The sequence below is a fragment of the Zerene cesonia genome, chromosome 11 (genome assembly GCF_012273895.1).
Source record: "Zerene cesonia ecotype Mississippi chromosome 11, Zerene_cesonia_1.1, whole genome shotgun sequence".
NCBI classification, from domain to species: domain Eukaryota; kingdom Metazoa; phylum Arthropoda; class Insecta; order Lepidoptera; family Pieridae; genus Zerene; species Zerene cesonia.
The window spans coordinates 7,023,669-7,048,173 of record NC_052112.1 but is presented as its reverse complement, the minus strand read 5'-3'; the positions used below and the strand labels follow the sequence as shown (position 1 = coordinate 7,048,173).

Here is a 24,505-nt window from a genome sequence, read left to right as displayed (position 1 = left end):
CCGGCAAACGCTGTTCTGCCTTACTCTGATCATTTAGAGGTATGAAAAATAGATGTTAGCCGATTCTCAAACATACCGATAGGCACACAAAGTTTCATAAGAATCGGTCAAGCCGTTTCGGAGGAGTATGGCAACTATATAGAAAGCCTGTGTCCTAGCCATGGGAACATATATGGGATGATGATGAAAAATGATGATGATGTATATTTCTCTTAACAGGTACTTACATTAGTTGTCCACCAAAAGAAAGCGATGAATAGATTATCAAAACTTCAAACAGCTAAAAAACAGTGTTTCAGTTTGAATCATCTTGTTGCGGCGCAAAAAATATTTAATACGTGAGTATATTTTTACATTAAATGAATTCCTTTTTTAATGCTTATTTTGCGCTACAGCGACGATGTAGCGCTTTATAATTTTTATAATAAATATTTAATGAAAGTCCATTTATGAAATTAATCACTGTAATAACTTTGTATGTTATTTTTAATATATAAAGTTGTTCAAATTCGTTTATTTAATTGTGTATTAATAGGTATTTACTTTATAGGGTATAGGACAATTAACGGTCCAAGACAGAGATTTTTGCTAGGTGACAGAGTAACCTGTTCTAGCTATAAACAAAAAAATAGAATATTGCATCTAAATATTTGTATGGACAACATTTTGGTGTAGCTTTTTTTACAGTAGATATACATTTCTAGTCTGCGTGTTACACTTTTACACTGAAATTATAAAGCTGAAGTAAAAAAATGGAAATATGGAAAAAATCTAAAATGGAAATAAGAATAAATCAATTAAGGAGTTAAATGCTATTTGTATCCCCTTCTTTGTAAATGTTTATTAGGATATAGGTAATAAAGGAAAACAAAATCATTACAGATATATAAATAGTTTCGGCAGCAAAGTCTGTAGTCGAGATATTGCAATACTTATAGCGACATCATTGCAAGGAAGTAAGATATGCAAAAAAACAATTCTCAATAATCTCAGACGACATAAGTACTGGTTGCATACGTCCCTGCACATCATCCACGAAAATATTTGTTTGTTGAAGCCGAATTTTCCGGATCAAGTCATATTGGATAACTGCCATTTACTTTTGTACCCTGTGTAAGTTTTTAGAAAGTTCACAAAATTTCAATCTAATCTATAAATATTATATAAATTCCCATGGTATGTATGGCGTACTGTAAATTAGTCTATATCACTCTCTAGCCTCCCAAATATCTCTAGACACAAACATCATGTCTCAAAAACTCACTCGGTTTCTACTTAAAAGAAAAAAAACGAGCAAACGAACACACTAGCAAATATTATATTTTTAAAATGTTGGCTTGTTACATTTTTGTTTTCAAGTTATTTTTATTTAGTTTATATTTATTTGTTTTAGCTGGCTAGCTAGGCATTTTTATTATGACTTAGATGATAAAACATAAGAATGACTTTTTTAAATATTTTAGGTTAGACATAGAAAAACACATAAATTACCTTCAAAAAATGCGAAACAGTGACTCGAAAACAAGGGAAAAATTCAGAACTGAAATGGATACATATCATAACAATTTGAATTACTCCAAACTAACTGACAGCCAGATTTTAAGTCTGACATTGTACGAAATTGAGAAAAAATATCATTTTAGTGGCGATGGAATATGGAATAAACAAGATGGCGCGAGAGAAGAAAAACAAATGAAAAAATCTCAACAAATATTAGCATAACTGCGTTTTGTATGGAGTTGTTAATAATGAAGCCTAAATAAAATACCAAATCAAGCATATGTTTTTATTTATAAAATCTCTTATTGCTTTACAAACTTAAAATAAGTATGACACCATATTTCTGCATCAATAAAGTACAAAACTATAAATTTATTTAGCTAATAAATACCCTGACAATATAGAGTATTACGTGTATATAGCATACAACTTTATTGGATTCAAACACTTTCAAGAGATGACTTATATAAGTTATATGAGAAATACTACAAATTTAATCTATGTTTTGGCACAGAATTCACTATTCTTAAATATATTTACAAAGCTTAAAATATATATATTTAAACGTTAATTTCACTAATATAAATTTAACTTATCAGCTATCAATACATTTATGAGATATAGTATTTTGAAAAATGTTACGATATGCGGAAAACAACAAAATATAAATAAGTAGCGAATAAATATTCAACCTCAGGCTCAATTTAGAAAATTGAAACAAAATACGCTACGAGTTGAAAACATGGTTGTTTTCTTTAAAAGGGAGAAACAAACTGTACAATATAGTAGAATCCTAATAATAAAATATTTGGTTGCAATAATAACGTAGTACGTGTAATATTTATTTTTACATTTTATACTGATTGGTCGAAAAAAATAATGTTTTTGACAGATTACACTGATTCTAAAAATATGTTATATAATATTATGCACTACACCTTATGTCTCTACACTTAAAAATTCTAATAAGGCACAAGGAATGCACGAAATTGAAATTAAAATTCTAACCTCTTTCTTAATATTAAGCAATATTTATTTGTAATATTATCTGTACGTTAAGGTTTAAATTAAATAAACTAATTACCTAATGAACAGTTCATTCATTCGGTCTTATTAATCAACTTAACACATTTAAATTATTATTGCAATAAGCTTTAATTTGTTTTATATTTATAAAGTATTTAAACCGACTACGAATATTACTGTAGTCAATGAGATAATAGCGAATCTATTTTTTAAATGAATAAAGGTAGGTACCTACTGCATTTCTTCCTTTTTTACGCACTTTACAGAAAAAGTTGGTAATTGCAATCACAATCTTGCAATAAGCAAAATATGATATTTTGTTATATAAAATTCTGTTCCATGATTTCAGTTATCAAGAGTTGTCCCAGACATAAAGAGAATACTCTTTTTCGAAATTAGTTGAAACTTTCAGACAATTTCGAAAAAGAGTATTTCAATTCAAAAAAGGGGGCAGCGATGTAGTATATGCTTGGCCGGGGCTAGGTTCCATTTTAACGACTACAGGCTGCGCCAAGTCAGCGTGGCGATCCATGTCATAGTGTTTGTCGTGTTGAACAATCCCACATTTATCATAGTCTTCTGGAGGGGCACCGTACCGAGGCTCTTCTTGCATTGCACACGCGGAATACTTGTCTTCATGGTCGTGACTTCGATATTCTAACTTCTCCTCGTGCCCATGAGCTTCCATTTGAGGGGAATGAGCTGCTATCATTGGATAATCACGGACGCCCAGGGGAGGTGGACTTCCTTCCCCGTATTCGTAGGAATGTCTCGGTGCAAACATTTGACCGTCGTGGCCGTTGAGAACAGTGGTATAAGAATACGCTGCCGGTTGAGTATTAAATGCTGGATACCCACTACTACCAGAGGATAATAAATGATGAGAGGATAATTCGTAAGAATGCTGATACGACCATGAGTCCGCTGGAGCTGGCAAGCCATTCTGGGGGAAAGCAGGGAGATTCCCTCCAATTCCCGAAAAGCCACCACTCAATGTTGTAGAGCTAGGGGAACTAGAGCCAATATATCCAGTTTTGCGGGGCGGCTCCCGTTTCCGCCACTTCGCTCTTCTATTTTGGAACCATACCTGGTAAAAAAGACATAATTAATCGTTAAATTGTATTAAACTTTCGAAACAGATTTCAACGTTAATAATAAATACCAAGACATTGTTAAATTATAAGAATATCATACCTGCACTCGTGATTCCGATAGATTTAATTTAAGAGCCAACTCTTCTCTAGCAAAAACATCGGGGTATGGCGCGCGTTCAAATGCCCTTTCGAGCTCTTCAAGTTGATACGCCGTAAAAGTAGTTCTGTAAGCAAATTAAATATTGTTATTGCATGTAGGAATTTGTGAATAAATTGGTCTTATCATCCCGGGGTGCATCTATCTACCATCTGACGCGTGCAATATGGCTGCGGGCACATGCGCAGAAATTGATTGAGCGTGAAACTAAATTCACCCCTGTTGCGCGTGGGCACCTCTAATTGCCTGTCAATTGACGACACTTGAAATAGTATAACAGTATGCTATTCAATTTAATAAATTTTGTATTACAAAATTTATAAATTTTAATTTTGTACATAAATGTTTGCAATAAGGGTTAATGTTTTCTTATCAATCCAACCTCTAAATTTTTATTAAAAATATCAAGATAAGTCAATTGGCTCCGTATTGACATACGGGTAATTATCCTCTCAACTTTTGATTGAATAGTGTCAGCGCCTGCATCTACGCCTTTGTTAAACCTAAGACTGGGGAGCAACGATTATTATCTTTGATCATTATTTCCCCTTCATTGACTATATTACAATAAGTACCTACCGACTTTGCAAAGTTTATACGAACTGTGGAGAAAGAACTTACTTATAATTACATATATATATTTATACCTACTTCTTATGTTTTTTCCTGGCTACTTTTGTTTCTAATGTCCAAACAAGAGATCTCAAACAACAACTTATTGGACCGTTTACTCACTTTTGAAATGTTGAGAAAAATATTTTCATTATATGAAATCAGAAAAGAATTTTTCAATTATCACTTGTTTAATTTTATTTGCCCTTTATGTATGTATTCGAATGTCGATGACATTCAAAAGATATGATATTAACACAGACTTTAAAAAATGAATCGCTTCATATGTCCCTGAGCGCGAACCATTTCGCGAATGGAAGAATTAAAATTAATTTTCACAGAATGTATCTTGCTACGAACCACAGAATGAATTTTATGAATTGCAGCCATATGTGGTTTTTAACAGATCATCGCGTTAGTTATGGGCCACTTGAAACGCAGTAGCCCTTTTAATAAATTCATTGTCTCTATAGAGGGTGCATTCGAAATACCGTCACATCATCCCTCTTTAAACTTGTTGATATATGAAATTAGTAGGCAATAAAATTATAATATAATGAAGTAGGTACCTACTCTTATTTGGGTAGGTATTCGAATAGCTTCATGTTGTCAATGATTTGGTAATGTGAAGGATAGGTATTAAATTTTGTTTTTCGCTTGAACAATTAAAAATCGCTTTGCAACTTTTGTTCTGTATAGCACTTTTTTCATCTTCGGTCTATTTGTTTAAATTTATAATTTATTATGACATTTTACATTTGATTATCTATGAACAACGAAGAGTACGAGTCTACGAGACAAAATACAAGGCTAATAAATTAACAATTTTTGATAATTTAAAACTTATATATATCGTGAAAAGACCCTTTGTTCACGTGTTGAAGTAAAAATGATGTGTATCTACCAATAACAAGACATTTTAAATTTTGGATTATGAATTTAATGCAACAAGTTCTCTTGAGACTTATGAACACTTTTTTCATGTTCGGTCTATTTGTGTAAATTTATAATTTATTATGACATTTTATATTTGATTATCTATGAACTTCGAAGAGTACGAGCCTACGAGTCAAAATACAAGGCTAATTAATGAACAATTTTTGAAAATTCAAAACGTTATATTTACCAATAATAAGACATTTTGAATTATAAATTTAATGTAACAAGTTCTCTTTAGACATATGAACATTTATCTATGAAAATTACCTTTCAATCATTAGCATACGTACTATTAGTTTTAAAATATATATAAATATTCGTTAACACTAACCTATCTAAACTAATGTAAACTTTGAAAATATTTCACTTAAAATATCAAATATTTAAATTTCAGTAAACATTATCTAAGTTATACTTTTTCGATGAAAAACAATAAAACAAAATGTCACTAACCTGGTCTTTTTCTTCTTAATGCCATTATTTTCACTCTTTTTCTTATCACTTTTCTTCGTGGTCGGCGGAGGAGGCGGCGGCGGGTGCGCCGCGTGTTGCGTTGGCGCTTCTACTTGCTGCAGGAGTAGCGGCTCGTCTTTTCTCTTCTGGTCACCACTAGACGTGAACACTGGTAACTCCTCCCGGTACTGCAGTTCTCCTCCAGCTCCGACCACCACTTGCACTTGTCTGTCCTTGCCAAATTCGCTGAACATGTGATCCTCGAACGTAGGTTGGTCCATGGAGCCCGGCGCTGGCTCGAAGGAGCACTCGTAGCGCGGGCCGGTGCTGCCGGCTGGGTCCCCGCACACGTACATGTAGCCGTCGGTGGCGGGCGCCTGCGAGCCCGCTACCTCCGCGGCAACCTCCCTCGGCTCCGTCGCGGCGGCCTCGCTGCCGCAAGCACCTACGGCGAGCTGCGTGAGCTCGACCTAAACTCAATTTATCACCAATGATATTAAACAATTTAAGTTCATTTAGCCGAACCCTCGGAACCGAGCCCGCGCCGTTCGTTTCGTCGTGTCCGTCCCGGTTAAATGGCTTTAATCAACTTTAACGAACTAACCGAATTTGCTCTACGGTTGGTCAATTTATATTACCATAATACGACGCTTAGAGGAAAACTCGCACCAATGAGTGCACTGACCGAGACCACCGCGTGTTATGTTGGAAACGCTATTCTATTTCGTATTGGGATAACTGAAAGGGGACATTAGATCGTATGGAGTAGGCGCTTACGTCTGTAATGTAGTGGAGAGGGGGAGCCAATAAGGATTGCGCTCAGCCACTCCCCTAAGTCTGTACAGCGGTGTACCCTCGATGTATCGTGTCTCGAACTGCGGGCTATCTCCGCGGCCGCCGTTGCCTTTCATGTTATGAACTACGAGCACCATGCGGGATTCCCACAAACACATGAGATTTTGTTCCTATCATATTTTAGGGAGTGAACACCCACATCATTATTTCAAAAGTCCACTAAGCATTATACTAAATCCGTATCGATAATACTGGTATGCCTGTTACATGATTTATAGCCGTGAGAAAAGTTTTGTTTGAAAAAAAAAATAAAATTCATACTTAAATTGAGATTTCGTCTGGAGAAAATGTGCAAGACGAGTAAGCGTAGAAGCGTAGCGCGCGCTCCAGCTACAGCGTGCGCTCTTCGATTCCGCTGATTGCCGCCGACATTGCTTAATTATCAATTAACAGTTATTGCTGGGGATTATTAATAAAACATTCGCCCTGACTATTGGCACTTAGATTAACGTTGAGGGAGTAATGGCGCATTTCAACAATTTCGGTTGTTATTTAATTGAAGTCAATTTAGATGATCAGAGTCTATTTAGGTTGGTGCTGGCACTCGCCAACGGGATCTCTGCTTCATTGGGCTCATTGGAGACTTTCAGACAACACGAATTGCACTCGTTGATGCACTTGTGCATGTGCAATTTGTTTTTTGGTTAAAACGTGCCACTTGGAATGTCTACTACACAAATACTTACTGTGCAAGCGCTATTGGAATTAGTGACTCAAGTCAAGTCAAAGTTTTGGTGATCAGTTCGAAATGACTTATCATTATCCGGTTCAGTGTCTAAGGTGTTTTGATATGTATTGTGTAGTGACGTGAGGTGACTATAAATGTGTAAATTAGAACTGTTGAAGCAGCAAAAAGCCATAACAATATAACGATACAGGCAAACGTGAGTGACTTAGTTTATTTTCTTCTTTTTGAAGAATACCTACCTATTTAGTTTAAATATTTGTTAAGATCTCTTTAATTTGGGTTACATGTGGGGAATATTATTTTCTTATACATTTAATTACTGCTTAATACCACGAAATCTTCGATTTGGTGCAATCGTCCATTAAGCATCTCTCTCAATAAAGAAATGAAAAATAATGCCTTTTCATATTTTAGAGCAAGCCCGTAAACCGTTTTTACATTGGTCGATCCTATAATCATAATCATAGATAATACAACATACGGATAGTATAGAGGCGCGTATTTCGCGTACCTAACTGTAGTAGTTGAAACATTCGATGAACGTATTATAATTATATGTTACCGTTAAATTGTAATCTTTAGCATACCAACTGCTTATAATTTAACACATTATTTCTCTTTATAATATAATGATTTATCAATGTGAAACCGCTAAATAGTGGAACGGGCATTTGAAAAAGAAGGTAGGTACCTTCTCTTCTGAATTGCAAGAAACACGATAGTTACTCTTATTAAAGCAGATAAAAATCAATGTGTATTGATTAGTAAAAAAAAAAATAGTTTTTGCGACAAAGTATACGCTTCTACAATAGAATCGTTTAGTAGTGCTAAATTCAAAAACTATATTATTTAATTTTTTATAATTATACCAAATGTATATTAGTTCAGAGGGACTACTGTAGCATTAATGAATATATGGAAAATGACAATCCATGGAATGTTGTCGCTTAAGAACCACAGGACAGTTCTCTGGCATCATTGTTATGTACATATTACATAATATTATGTAGAATTAAAATGTAAAATTTATGTTATTTTAAAAGAGCAACTACCAACAGAGTTTCTTGCCGGCTCTTCGCTATAGAAACTGTATTCCGAACCGTTAGTAAATGTTAAAACTGTGTAAAGTGACGATCCAGAAGTGCTTCTATAAGAAGTCTAATTGAATAAATAAATTTTTGAGTTAGGGTTTGAGTTTAATTAAACTATCCATGAACAAGTGCAAATTATAAGGTTAAGAAACGGCTAACTTTAGTACATTTACATACACTATTGTCATTTGTAAATATGCTATACTACTGCACATTTATATATTGATTGATTAATTTATGACTTCTTTGTTATAATTAAAATGCAGTCTCCGGCACGTAACTTGGTTGTTAGTGCGCACAAATAGTTCTGTGTTTTACTTCTTCTTAATATATTTTTTTTGTTCACCCTTCCCCGTCTATTCATTCTTTGCAGTCGTATTACTTATTCCTTACCCTATAAAGCCATTTTAAGTTCCTCTCTTAGTAGGTACACGATGCGCTAGCTTTCCCCGGCTACGCCAAAACTTTGCCGCAAAGTAAGACGCCGGGGACTGAACAAATAGTCCTCACTCATACTAAAAATGTTAAGGGATATGTTGTTTCACTAATCGAATTATAGTGCATTTGCATCGTAGTTTAGTTGGTTAGGGGAGTTTAGGTTTTAAACAAGAGGTATAAACTTTTCTTAAACTACCTAATTTAACTAGCTAACTAACATAAATAGATATAAGAGTAAATAATCACCAAAGATTGAAAGAGACTTTTTAACGTATAATCCTCCTGTCTTCCTACTTATCCTTACTACTAATATTACAAATGCGAAAGTTTGTAAGGATGTGTGTGCGCTTGTTGCTCTTTCACGCAAAAAATACTGCACCGATTGCAATGAAATTTGGTACGTAGATAGCTGAATAACTGGAATAACATATAGGCAACCTTATATACCGATATTCCTACGGGATACGGACTTACGCGGCTGAAACCGCTTGGCGCAGCTAGTCTTAGTAATATTATAAATGCGAAAGTGTGTAAGGATATTGTGTGTGTGTGTTTGTTACTCTTTCACGCAAAAACTACTTAACCGATTGCAATGATATTTGGTACGTAGACAGCTGGACAACTGAAATAACATATAGGCAATGTTAATCTGCAATTTATTTTATTTAATTAGGCTGAAATAATTTTTATCCAATCGATATTCCTACGGAATAAAGACTTACGCGGGTGAAACCGAGTACATTAAAGTAATTATTAGTAGAAGTAAGAATGGTCAAATAGTACACAATGAAAAACAATCCACTAAACATACCTATTATCAAAAGACTCCAAAATAAGGTGGAGGAGGTTCACAATTAATTTTTTTTTTGTGTTTGTTACCTTAGAAATGTTGACTTGGTTTCACCCGATTTTAACGATTCTTTATTTATTTGATAGCTGGTGCCTTCCGTGTGGTCCCACTTAAATCCTAATTTAGTTCAGAAAATTTGAAGACTGTTTAGTCGTTAAAAAATTGTACTACTTGCTATTTAGTCATATGAAATACAGTAAATAATAGATTTCATTCCTTTCCCTAATGAAAGAAAACATAGTTAATATCCAGTTTCATCAATCTGCATCGTTGATGTACATTAACAGTTTTTGTACTTATATATAGTAAACAGGATCAACTGCAGATTCTACCATGTAAGCTTGTTCTATTGTGTTTTGTGTCTGCAAGTACATGACAATAGCTGTGCTCGTCTGAGTCATGTGACCGAGCGCGTAGGCGCTTCACATAAAATCTCTCTGTGGCCGGCAACGACGCTGAATCTGCCGCCCGCTCAATTGGATCCAATTGCTTTAATTGATTTCAATTGAAATGACCTCGTGCACCGGCTCCCACTTCTAGCTTGACACTTTTACATCTATCTTTTTTGGAGCTGACATAAAAGCTATGATATACGTCATTGCAACTAATGATACCAATATAGCGTGTCTGTTGTGTAACTTCTGTTTTGCTTTAATTACAGAACTATGTTTTCTTGGTACTTCAAGATTTGTTATATACCATTGTGTAATTTCAATGATTATCATATACATTAGTTATGACAAATTCTATTCTCATATATCTACGTCCTATATATTTATGTAAAGTTTTAGAGGTCTTTATTGATAAGATCCTCTTTCGTATGGTTAAAAATAGTAACTAATATTAACCAAAATACAATCCATCACGTCAAATAAATTTGAATTAATAAATTTCTATAAACGGGATATATAAATTTTGACGCGATGACGAAAAGTCTTTAAAAAGCAGCGACATACTTTTTGGCACGTGTCCTGTCCGGTGCACAATTGAAGTTAATTAGGAAATAGCGGCGCGCGATGAACGTTAGGTATGATCATCTTGGAATATGTGGGCAGATGTGTAAACTCATTTATAGTGTACATTGTTTTGTTTAGTCACTTTATTATAGGTTATAGTCTTTTACAATGTTAACTTAATTCATTTTGTCATTTTTATATAAATAAAATCAAGAGTGGGTACGACAATGATTAATGCATTTTTAACCAAAATCTGTTTAATCAATTATTTTAGTTTTTTACCTTTTTAAATAATTAATTTGTTTCCATTGTGCAAAAAAAGAGAAGTACAAGTAGTATATCTAATGTAAAAATAAATGGGATTTCTTGTGTGACTTCTTATTTTTTCCACTTCGCCAAAATCGGATAAAATCATTGCTACTACTGCCATGTTCGTCGACCTCCTCAATGGTATTCAAATGGCGACTAGAACCAACACCGACAACACTATGATGGCTCACACTGTCATCTTCTGCATATTCTGGTGAAGGAATTGTAGTTATATCTTCGTCGAATCTCAAATGTTTAGACAACACTGGTTTAGGTTTTATTGGTTGAACTGCAGGAATCGTAGTCTTCTGTATTTGCTGCTTCTTTGTGCCTGAGGTACTCGGCTCATATAATGTACTGTGCAATTCTTTTTCTTCCTCTGTGACGAGTATTTTATGAGACACACCTTCTTTTTTATTCACAAATAGATTAGATTGAGATTCATTAGATGTCTTAGGTGATATTTTTAAATTTCTTATGAGTTTTAAAAGATTCAGCTCACTGCTATTATCGCTGAAGCCTTGTTCTAAGTCTGATGAAATAGAAGCTTTATCGTTTCGTGGTCGCCTTTGGTAATTCTCATTTCTATTTCTAGTGTCTCGTATTTCTAAACTACTTCCAGTTTGAACCTTCGCGTCCTTAATTACGGGTGTAATATCACGCAACTCATATTCAGTGAAGGAATATGTTGTTCTTGGAAGCGATGTCATGTTTAACATCTCATGCGCAGCTGGCTCATCAATACACTCTTTAGCAATTGTTTTCTTCTTTGAAAATATGCACGACAAAAGAAAAGATTTTAATCTGTCATAACGCGATCTTTTTGTATTAATTATCATAAATTCCTCATCATCGTCGAAAATATTGGCTTGATAGAATAATTTGGAGTAATCGTCAGTGTTATCATTAGGTGATCGCATAATTGAGTCTAAATACAATCTGAAAAAGACACATATTTATGATTTATCAATACTTATATTTAACAAGGTAAAGGTATAAGTATTAAATAGCAGTATTCTGTGTATATAGAAGTCTATCTTCTAGAAATTAAAAACTTTTTAACGGATTTTAAACGGGATATATTCATTATATTATTAACCCGACATTTCGAACACTTTACAGCGAGCGTGGTCACGGGGAGACAGTCTCCTCAGTTTTTAATTTCTAAATGTATAATACTCCCGTAAACTCAAACACAAGACTATCTTCTATTTAAAGCAGTCTCGATTCTTACATACTTAAGGTACTAAAATTAAAATTTGAGTATAATTATCTTCAAAAAGATAAAGAGCGTTTGAGCAATTTTTATATCTTTGTATACTAATTCTCAAGTGCCAAATCATCACTGTTAAATCTGTACCTATAGTAACTGTATTTCAATGTTATAAAACATTTTACGTGTTTTCAGATGTATCGCTATAAACGAAGAATGCTTCGGAGACTCTGGGTACGCATCGTTTGAGCCAATAGTGTATCGTATACAACATGGTTAGAATAACTGCCAGAAAAGTGCAGGCAGCCAAGCATACATTGTGCTGGAGACCTAATGACCAGCCACAGCGGAGACGATCCTCGTCATATATATCTGAAGGAAAAAACCAGCAGATTAAGGAAATATCCATTTGTATTGGAGAGAAATTGTAATTTTAACAATGATTTGTTTGAATAAAGATAAATTATAATTTTATTCACTGTTTTGCCTAAAAATAAACTTAATTTGTTAAATGTAATTCTGAGAGAATAGATACATTTTAATAAGGCTTCATCCATCTCGCTCTTACAGTATTAAACAAGACATTTTAAACTTTATACTAGCGGCCCGCCCTCACCCGTCCCGTGCTCATTTGGTGGAGCCAAGTTTTACGCATAGCAAAACTTTTGGCGTTTCATTGTTATTTATATAGATAGATAAATACCATATGCGCCACAGTTTGGCACACCGTCGCATTCGTTCGTCGCATCAATGCAGACCCGAGTGCCTGCGACCTGACACTCGAGGTGCGCTGGCGGACACCTGCCGACACTGCTCATGAGAGTGCTTGCTGGCGTCACCACTAATGTCATTCTATCCATCTGACATTTCAAAATTTTTCTAATGAACAGTTATTTGTTTGTGTCTAATAATTTTATAGTGAAGTGATATTGAGTGAGACATGAAACTTTTGTATTTGAATATGACAGTATTAAGATCGATTGCAAAATCGATATTATTTTAATAAATCCTGTAACAGTACAGATAGATTATTACTTCAAATATTTAAAATGTTACTCACCGTAAAATTGCTTATAGCTATAACAATTCTAGACGAATTAAATAAATAAACTTGACGAGCTTTTGGTTCATTATAATCGCATATATTGAATAGCGCCGAGCCTACGTACTTTCGTAGATAGCGTAGCGCTACACGCCCTTGTATCTAAAAATAGTAACCAATACAAAACATGTTTTTATATTGAAGGTTATTTTGAACCCCAAACGCAAAAACGTCGTCGTATCATAGGTTTGACGTTTTTGTGTGTCTGTGGCATCGTAGCTACCGAACGGATGAATGATTAAGTAGAAGCGTTCTTTATTAAATTTCATGAAAATCGACCAACAACAGCCGCTGCCCTAAAGTGGCGCAGATATCATATGAAAGGGCTGACTAGTAGAATTCAAATCCCATATGGACATCAACAGGTATGGAGGGATTTTAAACATTAATTTGAATAAATAATACTTGTAACTTTTTATCAATAAAATTTTCACATCTTTATTTAGTATCTAGGAAGTACCTAGATAGAAATACAACATAATCACCACAAAACCGTACAATATCTAACTATTACTTAATGCCACAACATAATCGTAGATTATCAAAAACTGATTCAGATATTAATTCAGATATAAAAAATTCAGATATTAATTATTTACGAAATTTAGATCTAAAATAAATAACGCTGCGTAGAGACAATTGAACGAAACAAATTAAACATTTTATAATTATTAATCCCTACTAATATATATGCGAAAGTGTGACTTCTGTCAGGTTGCATCGGATATGTTATGATATTATTTTTATGTCTGGAGTTAGTTCAGGGGCAAGAGAGTAACAGTGTCTATTTTTACTGAAGTGCAATATCTCAAATTTATTTTAACTACGGGCGGAACGGTAGATAGCTATAAAAATAAAAGAAAGCATTGGTTTAAGTTTGTCAAACTACATGCATATATATGCCCTACACTTATGAGCATTGAAATATAAAAATCACAGATTACTTTAAACTTTTAGGATATGTACTCTTACGTCACTTAATATCCTTACCTCATCATCTTCCAATTCTACTAATTGTGCGAGATCTTGCATATCAGAGTATCTATATACTTTCTCAGTTGTTCTGGTATTATATTTCAATGTAGTTAAATTTCGGGGTCGGGCATTCTCTATTTCTAATGCTTTAATATACCGCTTTTTGCGAACATTGCTAAAATAAAAAATGAATTGAAATACGAATGAAATGTGTGATGATATTTTTAGTTACAGTTGTTTTAATTATAAATTAAACATTTGTTAAAAATTTATTATGTTTTTCACTCAAAATGTGATGATCACGCGGAGGATTCTATTGAAACATTCTTATACTTATTTCTTCAATGACCTGTGTTCGGTCTGTTTTTATAAGAAACTTGAAAATTGGGTTAATAATTTGACAATAAGCCTTTTGTATACGGGATAGAGACGACAATAACAAAACAAATTAAATAACAAACATTACATAATGGCTTTCATAGTCTAAATATCAATGAAATATATTTAAAATATACATTTTTATACTCCCAAAACACTACTATTAACTAGTATTAGTAATGCTTTAATTTATTGTGTGACAATGTCATCTCCAACCTATTCCTAACATTGAAACACAATATGTTGTAAAAAAATACCGTGCTATAAAATGAATATCTATTTAAATTAAAGTTTAATTTAATTTAATATATTAATTACCTAGTAACATTTTGCACTTCTTTTGATAACATCTCTACGTTGTAGTTTGTATTTAGTAACATTGCTATATCCGGTGCTGCTTGCACTACATTTTCAAAGGATTTATGATTTACTAGAGATCCACTCTCACGTCCAGTACTAAAAGTACAAGTAAACTCACGTTAATTACAAAGAAGTTACTATAACTTATCACTAGTTATTTTATAATATCCACGCTGTGTCTTACCTACCTAAGAAATAATATAAATAAAGTAAAAAAGCGTCGGTACATACGTTTTTGTGGACGTAAAGAAAATTTTAACCTCGTCAATATAATCTGAAATAAAAAATAATTTAAATAAATTTCTCATTAGAACTATATTTCAGGAGACTACAACTGTTCTTTAATTAACTTTACAGGTATATCGTGTACGAATTTATGAATGGAAGGAGTGCTATATAAATCATTTTTTAATTTGTAGTGAGTATGTACAAACACATATATAGATGGATACTGGGACGACTAAGAGTATAATTTTTCTACTCAACCCATTCTATTAACAACTTTCACTTTTATTTGCAAATTACCCATTTTACATGTGTTATTCAAAAAATACCTGAAGGTTCTTCTACAGATGTTAAAGGTGTCTTCGTGGTTTGGACTGTCTGACTGATATTAATTTTTACAATGTTTTCCGTTTTAATTTGAGTGTTTTTTGAAAATCTATGTTCAGGTGATAGTGATTTTTCTGGAGATTTGCTCGAATTCACTGAATAGACACTAGGAATACCTTCGCTATAAGTATCAAGGATATTATTCATTGCTAAATTTTATTTCGTAATTATAACGTAAGGATACGTGAAGTTTTGAGTATTTTTTATTATATTTTAAGTTACCGTTACAATCAAAATTAATATGCATAATGCCTAATAGTAAATTAAATAACATTAGATAATAACACACCTTATAAGATACTCCGTTGGGAAGCTCCTGTTCATGTGTGTCGATATTTGTGTATAAGGGACTGAAAACGATTGTTAATTTCTGTTAATTTGTTTTCGAACATAACAATGCGTATATTGGAAAATATGCTAATAAATAAACAAAACCTGATTCAAACGAAGAATCTGTATAGTTTTCAGAGCTTATTTGAGCAGTGGCTGTTAAATTAAATGATTTCATAAGGTCATCAATAAACTCCCACGATTTTCCACTTTTAACTGCACTGTTGTTATATATTAGGGATAACAGATTTTCGTGAATAGTTGGCATTGGAGTCCAAGTCTCGTAAGGTTTTGTTGTGTGAGTGGAAACTCTGGAGTAGTATGGCCTGTAAACGAAAATTCTTAAAATATAATATATAACATAATTTGAACATGTAAACTTGCATAAATATTTTTTGCCTTTTTTAATGTACGGTCATAAAATACTGGGTTTGGAAGTGGAATGTTAATAATATGTTGTAATATACTTTAAAATGAAATATATTTAATGCTCAAAACGAAAATTAATAACCACCTCAATTTTCTAAGTGGCGTCGTCTTTGCTCGACTCAATGCTTTATTTTTTCTTCTAAATTTTAATCGCTTCGTAATCCTGTATTTTCTAGTTACTTTTTTCTTATACAAAGTGTTGTAAGAGATCCTAAGGATTTATAAAGTTGTTAGTTAGTTAAGAAGGTCATACGTCGAATTAAGTGCAAAACAGTATATACACATATATAAAATATTATTTAAATGTGGCAGTCGATCACTTTTTGCCACGTATTCGGTCAGGCAGTACCGGAGAAGGTACCACACCCACACAAAATAGTAGCGTGAAATAAAAGCATGCGAATGTTAGTGTGTTTCGTTCGGTGAGTAGTGAAGCCGAAAACCAATATACTTTTTCTTACGCTTCCCAGACCAATCTCGTCCTCAATCCTTCCTTTATTCACCACACCTAAAAGCGGTCAACACATTTGCAGTGGTAATGCAACCACTACAAAATGGTCATGGGTGCTAGTGCCTAACATTAGGCCATCCACTAACTCAGTTTCCCGCTGTTAAGTTAAAATTCCCATTTTTTTATTTCTTGTCAATTTCAAAGTGTATTAAATACTTGATGAGTTTATTTTACAGTCGCGCCGATCCCTTTTCATGTCGTTTGTTGGACACGATAATAACTTTTGTAGCAGTAATAAAATATTACTGCAATAAAATTGCTACTAAATATCTCTACACCCAAAGCACTTAGGGTGAATTGAAAGACAATTCATCACAAAACTAATATTAATTTAATATCCACTAATAAGGTCTACCTATACTTAACTGATCTCAGTGTAATGATATTTAGTGGTAGTTACATATAGTGTCTAAAAAGTTTTTGCAGATATTTCTTGTTCTATTACTTACTAGCGGTCCGTTCCAGCTTCGCCCATGGTACGTATATAACCTAATGCACTCATGAATCATATCCATCGGCGAAAAAACTTTGGAAATGGATGCAGTAGTTGAGATTAGCGTGTTTAAAAAACAAACTCTTCATCTCTATCTTGTTAATATAGAAGTACTTATCAATAAAGCAAACCTCGAATCTGGTGTGAATCCTTGATAGCTGTAGTCAAGCTCGTATTTCGGTTGAAGATAATTTCCACGGCGTTGATCCTCCATTTGTTTTTTAATAGAAAATTGTACTAGAGGTACAATGCTGGTATCATAACTTATTCCATTTCTAAGAAAAGTTACATATTGAGGACTCTTTATTGAATTTTTAACGCGATTAATTTTTTATTCATTATAATATATATCCTGACGCACGTTTCGAATACTATAGTGCGAGCGTGGTGACGGGGAAACTGATGTCTGAGTCTTAAAAGTCTTTAATTTCTAAATTTAATACTCGCGTAAAACGAAACTATATTAGGAAAATCCATATTCAAACTCAAATTACTATAATATGACTACCTTCTCACATTTCGATGCCTATTAACTAAACTAAATGTTAATTTGATGGATACATTGAAATAAGACCGCAATACCAGAGTAAAAAAGAAACAGCAGCTCGTAAGAAATTTACTGTATGAGTGGTGAGTACCTATATATGTAGGTACCTATTTGCTTATCTATATTTCCGCCTCAACCTAATCACACACAACACATTTACGTTTAATTACAATCAAAGTTACTATTGATGTATGTGATAAGGTCTACCTCCTATAAACTTAGGAAGAATCTTTTTTTATATAAAATTGCCATATATAGGTAGCATAATCATACCTAGGCGTAACATCATAAATCAAGTCAAAAAGTTCATCTGTATCAAGCCTTTTATGGGAAGAAATCTCATCGAAGCCCAAATCACCAGAAATATTAACCAACGGTACATCTATTCGTATGAAATCTTCGTCCCTTATTTCATCAGGAGCACGCGAGATTAGAGGTTTCATTGAATCTGTTTCTTGGTGATCATATTCACTTTCATATTCTGTAACACTTTTCAGAACTTTAAATGATTAGTTTTTTTTCTAATAAACTGATAATTTGCTTATTAACGCTCGTATCTAGATGTGGTATTATATTATCTGTGTTAGGAATCCTGATTGAATTTGATTTATAATTCCCAGACAGTTGTTTGAAAAAAGGGCAAAAAGGCACATACTTAGCTGCGTAATAATTTGATTGTTATCGATACCAACATTCTTTTTGACAAACTCAAAAACTGCCTCTGTATCAAGAAATGTATTGTAAAATATTACTTATTAGAATAGAAATATAAATTTCAACCTTACGTCGTTTTTTCAGTCGTAGGTGTAGTTTTTAAAGTATAATATTTTGTATAGTTTTGAGGTTGATGTTTTATCAGAGTATCGGGGACTACACCCCAGTACCCTCCAAAGGTTTCTCCGAGTTCATAGATTAACAACTGGTTATTGTTTGATCGACACGACTTCGTCAAACTTCGTTCTGATAATAACTGAATTACTAAAATTATGTTGTTTCCAAATTCAGTCCTACAAATCAGACTTATGTTAATTAAGCTTTAAATGAAAAAAAAACGCTACTAATTTAGCAAAAAACCAATCTTGTCTATTGTAAATACTCTAGAAAAAAAATGTATTATATAACTTGTTTTTAAATTCAGACATATAAGTGTATTAAAAATACAACGTCAGGAATCACTTGCAGCAAATAACGAGTAAAATTTTTTATTAATTGAATATTCAATAATATTTTTTTAGGCCGCCAAACTACGGTGTACATTACCATTACCTACTAATATTGCATATAATACGTTACCTAACACTAATAGAGCAACTATAAGGCATTTCTAGTTGAGAAAAGTGCAATATTTGTGAATTGGCATCCACCACATGTTTACCAAGGAACACAGAGGGTACAACACGCCGCCTGCAATAGTCCGATATGTCTTTCTGATGAACGAATTTTCGCACCGCTATAGCTAAATGTGCTTCTTCAAAATAAAGCATACAATTTATTAGCACGAGATAAATGTATAACATAATGTTATTAGTTTACACTTAGCATAGACTAAATTATACTTAAGTCACGACCATCTTGAGTGAAGCAACTAAATAGATAGCAGTGTCGGAGTAATTTAAAAAAAAATTTAAACATATAATAATATGTAAGTAGGTACTATACTATTGTGAAAAAATAATTCATTGCAACTATAATAAGATCATGCAGTACATAAAACCGGGCAAGTAAACTAGGCTCGTATGCTAGTCCTTCTGTTTGAAACTCGATGAAATAAATATGTGAAGCTAAATTTCTGTTCCCTAAATGGAATGAAAACTAAATTTGTCGATAGCAACGTAAAATATTCTCCATTTCTCTATCTATTTGTTGTCCTATCCAAACATTTTATCAGTAAAAATTTATAAAAATCGGATCAGCCTTTCCAATGATAACTTATTCTAGAATCTTGTACAAGCCAATATACGAACAGATGCACATAAAAAAATTGTTTATGTATTGATATCGTGCAAATAAATAAAAGAAATAATTCTTGAGAAAAGGAATTTTCCAAACACAGATAGACTGTCCTGACTGACCAAATCAATTTATTTTTAAATAATATAGATATCAACGAGAAATATTTCCTTCTTCACTACGTTGGTGACCGTAAAGGTTCGTCAACAAAAATGGAACAAATACCTATTCAAGTCACTCACATATTTATGGGCGAACAGAAAACTTCAAACAGTAAATTAAGATGACCTGACGTCATTCGTTGACTATACGGGTCGCGTGACCCGCACCATAAGCTTTATACAATAGGGAGATCTGTCTACCCGCTGCGGTAAATAATACCTACAATGTTGTATTATTCAATGGAAAAAAAAAAAAAACAAACTTCACATGATACTTTTTACGTTCGTTTCAACTGGTGGCAATAAATAATAATAGCAAAGACACACAAAATATTGTGAAATATAATATGAATCTATCTAGTACTTACTATTAAATTGTTCTTATTAATTGTGTTTATATGACTTTCCCAAAAACGACGCAGGTTTTCAATAAATAGTATTTGAATGAATTTTTGTTTTATTTTTTTTTTTATGAATTAACTAGCTGCGCCCCGCGGTTTCACCCGCGTAAGTCCGTATCCCGTAGGAATATCGGGATAAAAAGTTGCCTATTGTTGTCTACGTACATATGTATGCAAACCCAAATCAACGTAATTCTATATAATATGCTTTTTAAGTTGTTGCGTATTGTCATAATAAATGTGAATGCTGTGTTAATAAAATTTTGACAAAGTAATAATCAAATCGATATATTTATATCAGATTTTCCTAATTTGAAACATATCTTCATTCCCAATTTCCAATACTTATATACAATTCTCGTGACACAATATTCGATCACATACAAATAGCCTGGCAAATAATCTTTTGAAATTTTGTATACACAGAGGGGACGGTCTAAGAATCGGCCGACGTCTATTTTTCATAAGATAAAAGTAGTAACAGAACAGTGTTTGCCAGGTCAGCTAGTATCTGTATATTTGATGATTATACTTTATAAAATTATCACAAAACTACTACAAATATCTTTATACCTTCCAAACTTCTTCTACTAATTTCGTTATGCTGAAATATTTATTGTTCTAAATTTGAATTTTACCTATAGAAAACATTAATTCGAAGCAAATTAGTTACATTGTTTTAATAAATCAAATAAATAGTCGGACCTGAAAAATTAAATAAAATCACAACAACTTTAATTATATCTTAGGAAGACTGGGCTACCGACCAGAATGAGTCCTGTCTGGAAGGATAAACAAGAAGAAAACCAATATAAATTCATTGCCTCATTTCTACACCGAGACCCTCAACCTGTATTGGAACTACCACACTAATATGACAAAATCAGCTGATTGTCAAACGTCAATTGTCATTAAATGTCATAATTATTTAAAAGTTGAGGCTCCTGTGGCGTAACATTTTATTTTTATATTTTTAATGAAATAACTTATTCCTGACACAAATCAAAAAAATAATTATGCCCTTAACCGAATATGTGGCTTCACTATCCCAAAATCCCTATTTTGGAGCGGGGTTTGGTCTTTTTGGTGTTGGAGCTGGTGCCGCGATTTTACGGAAAGGATTTCAAACATCTATGATGTTATTTAGAAGGCATTGTATGATAACACTTGAAGTTCCGTGTAGAGACAAGTCTTACCAGTGGTTGTTGCAATGGATTACACAAAAAGGCGCAAAACAAACACAGCATTTAAGTGTTGAAACATCATTCCTACAAAAAGATACAGGACAGATTAAAACAAAATATGACTTTATACCAAGTGTTGGACAACATTTCTTTAGGTAATATTGCGTTGTTATATAAAAACATATCTGTTTTAGTGTTTTAAAATTTCTCTACTAACCTTAGAAATATATAACATGTGAAATACATCAGATATCGTGGTGCTTGGATAAAAGTCGATCGTACAAGAGAACAGCAAACTCTCGACTTGCATATGGGTATACCATGGGAAACAGTGACCCTCACATCATTTGGTAGAAATAAACAACTATATTATGACATTCTTGAAGAAGGTAAATTCTTGTTTCAACATAATATGCTTTATTCAGTAGAATATTTTACTGATTTTAATTTTTTTTCCTTATTTGATATTAATTCTAGCAAGAACAATGGCTTTGAAGCAACATGAGGGTATGACTATAATGTATACAGCCATGGGATCGGAATGGAGACCATTTGGTCACCCTCGGAGAAGAAGGCCTCTACACAGTGTAGTTCTACGCAATGGCTTAGCTGATCGCATTTTAGCCGACTGCTTAGATTTTATTGATAATCCCAACTGGTATACAGAGCGAGGAATCCCATACAGAAGAGGTATTTTACAATATCTTAATAGATCTAAACTCTGAATATAATTGTTTAGATCTTCCTTGCAATTTACAAAATAAGGAAAAATTATTTGTTAAATACTTGCATGTAACTGCTAAAGCCAGATTTCCATAGGAGAATTATGTATGTAAATTAGTTTATTGGAAATAATTTCTGACACATCATTTAAAAAATTTACTAATACTTGAACAGCTTCATGATTCTTGATGTTGTTATGGTTTTAGGTTTTTATTAGTTTTAAGTGTAAATATTATAATTATTTTTTATCCATGATACTACTTTCCAGGATATTTGCTATTTGGACCACCAGGCTGTGGCAAATCATCTTTCATAATGGCTTTAGCTGGTGCATTAGAATACAATATATGTGTTTTAAATCTATCTGAAAGAGGTCTTACTGATGATAGATTGAACCATCTCTTGAGGTGAGAACAGATTTCTATTTCCTCTTCTGTGATACATCAGCCCAAGTTGGGCTTGATTTATACATATTATGTGATTTTGGTAGCAATTAAACACAGAACCAAGTAGTTATGAGAGGATTATGACAAAGAACGACGAATAAAGTATGACTATAGTAAAACAATCACATTTGCACCGCAAATATTGTTTGAGGTACAAATGACAAAATACAATTATAGATAACTATAATATATAATATTTTCAGTGTCGCTCCCCAACAGTCAATAATTCTGCTTGAAGATATAGACGCGGCTTTCGTATCTCGAGAGGACACAGCTGTTCAAAAGGCAGCTTATGAGGGACTAAATAGAGTTACTTTCAGTGGTCTTCTCAATTGCTTAGACGGTGTGGCGTCCACAGAAGCAAGGATAGTATTTATGACTACAAATTACTTAGATAGGTACTACATCCTTTTTTTATGATTCTCTAAAAACATTCATGAATTTCCCTTAATGTTTCAGTACTAAAAATTAACATGTATTTTAAATTATAGACTAGACCCAGCACTCATAAGACCAGGCCGAGTGGACATGAAAGAATATGTTGGCCATTGTGATGAGGCTCAAATAGAACTCATGTTTTTACGGTTTTACAAAGATGCAGCAGACCATGCAAGGACTTTCGCTAAAAAGTGAGCATTTTATCACCATAGTCCATTTCGTAACGCGTAGTCGCAAGGCGAATAACAAACGTGCATGTGTAATGAGTGCACTCGCAAATCGCCTTTTTTGTCACAATTCGCCCTAAAAAACGCGTATTCGCTTTAAGATCGGAAGCAAAGCAACTATTTTCGGAAGTAATCAAAAGGAAGACGTATGTGTAAACAGTATATTATAGCATACTAGCTGTGACCCGCGGTCGAAACCGCGTAAGTCCGTATCCCGTAGGAATATCGGTATAAGTGTATATGTTATTTCAGTTGTCCAGCTATCTACGAAGCAAATTTCATTGCAATCGGTTCAGTAGTTTTTGCGTGAAAGAGTAACAGACGCACGCATACATATGCATCCATCCTCACAAACTTTCGCATTTATAGTATTATTATTCGCCAATAGATGTCAGGAAGAATCATAATAAATTGGGACTACTCAAACGCAAGTAAGTTTAAGTCGATAAAACACGAATATGACATTTTCTAAAAAAAATCCTAGCTAGATAGATTTATCGTTCCAAAATCCCCTATATACTAAATTTCATGAAAATCGTTGGAGCCGATTCCGAGATTCCAATTATATATATATATATATATATATATATATATATATATATATATATATATATATATATATATATATATATATATATATATATATATATATATATATATATATATATATATATATATATATATATATATATATATATAAAAGGTTTAAAGGTATAAGATAAAATAGCGAACGATAATTTTGGGATCACCACCATCTAACATTATATGTGAAAAGATATATATATTACAAAAATGCAAGAAAATATTGAAATTATTTCTCAAGATTTTGGTTTTCTGAACATTTAATAAAAGTAAAATAATTTCAGGGTTTTGGAGAAGAAAAAGGAAGTAAGTCCGGCACAAATCCAGGGATACTTTATGTTCCATAAACATTCAAGCCCTAGTGAAGTACTTGAAAATGTAGACGCTATATGGACACTTGGATGATTAAAATAATTGTTAGTAGTTGTACATAATGTTATAAATAAAATAAAAAGATTTTTATTTGGAAAATTGT

General features: G+C 32.9%; 2 protein-coding genes and 1 long non-coding RNA gene across 3 annotated transcripts; 2 read left to right on the top strand and 1 right to left on the bottom strand.

The window, feature by feature from the left end:
- The first annotated feature begins 219 nt into the window (after positions 1–219).
- LOC119830419 lies at positions 220–1,773 on the top strand. The gene is made up of 3 exons (XR_005287847.1): positions 220–338; positions 883–1,113; positions 1,464–1,773. It is a non-coding gene; the product is annotated as an uncharacterized LOC119830419 (long non-coding RNA).
- A 5-nt stretch (positions 1,774–1,778) lies between these two features.
- Positions 1,779–6,446, bottom strand: LOC119830418 (retinal homeobox protein Rx-like). Its single transcript, XM_038353441.1, has 3 exons — positions 5,782–6,446; positions 3,721–3,844; positions 1,779–3,613 (listed from the first exon to the last, which is right to left on the bottom strand). The coding sequence occupies exons 1-3, from the start codon at positions 6,135–6,137 to the stop codon at positions 2,960–2,962; spliced, it is 1,134 nt and encodes a 377-aa protein (XP_038209369.1). The 5' UTR covers positions 6,138–6,446; the 3' UTR covers positions 1,779–2,959.
- A 14,931-nt stretch (positions 6,447–21,377) lies between these two features.
- Positions 21,378–24,495, top strand: LOC119830273 (mitochondrial chaperone BCS1-like). The gene is made up of 7 exons (XM_038353231.1): positions 21,378–21,769; positions 21,864–22,003; positions 22,092–22,304; positions 22,606–22,744; positions 22,987–23,181; positions 23,275–23,412; positions 24,315–24,495. The coding sequence occupies exons 1-7, from the start codon at positions 21,447–21,449 to the stop codon at positions 24,433–24,435; spliced, it is 1,269 nt and encodes a 422-aa protein (XP_038209159.1). The 5' UTR covers positions 21,378–21,446; the 3' UTR covers positions 24,436–24,495.
- The last annotated feature ends 10 nt before the right edge of the window (positions 24,496–24,505 follow it).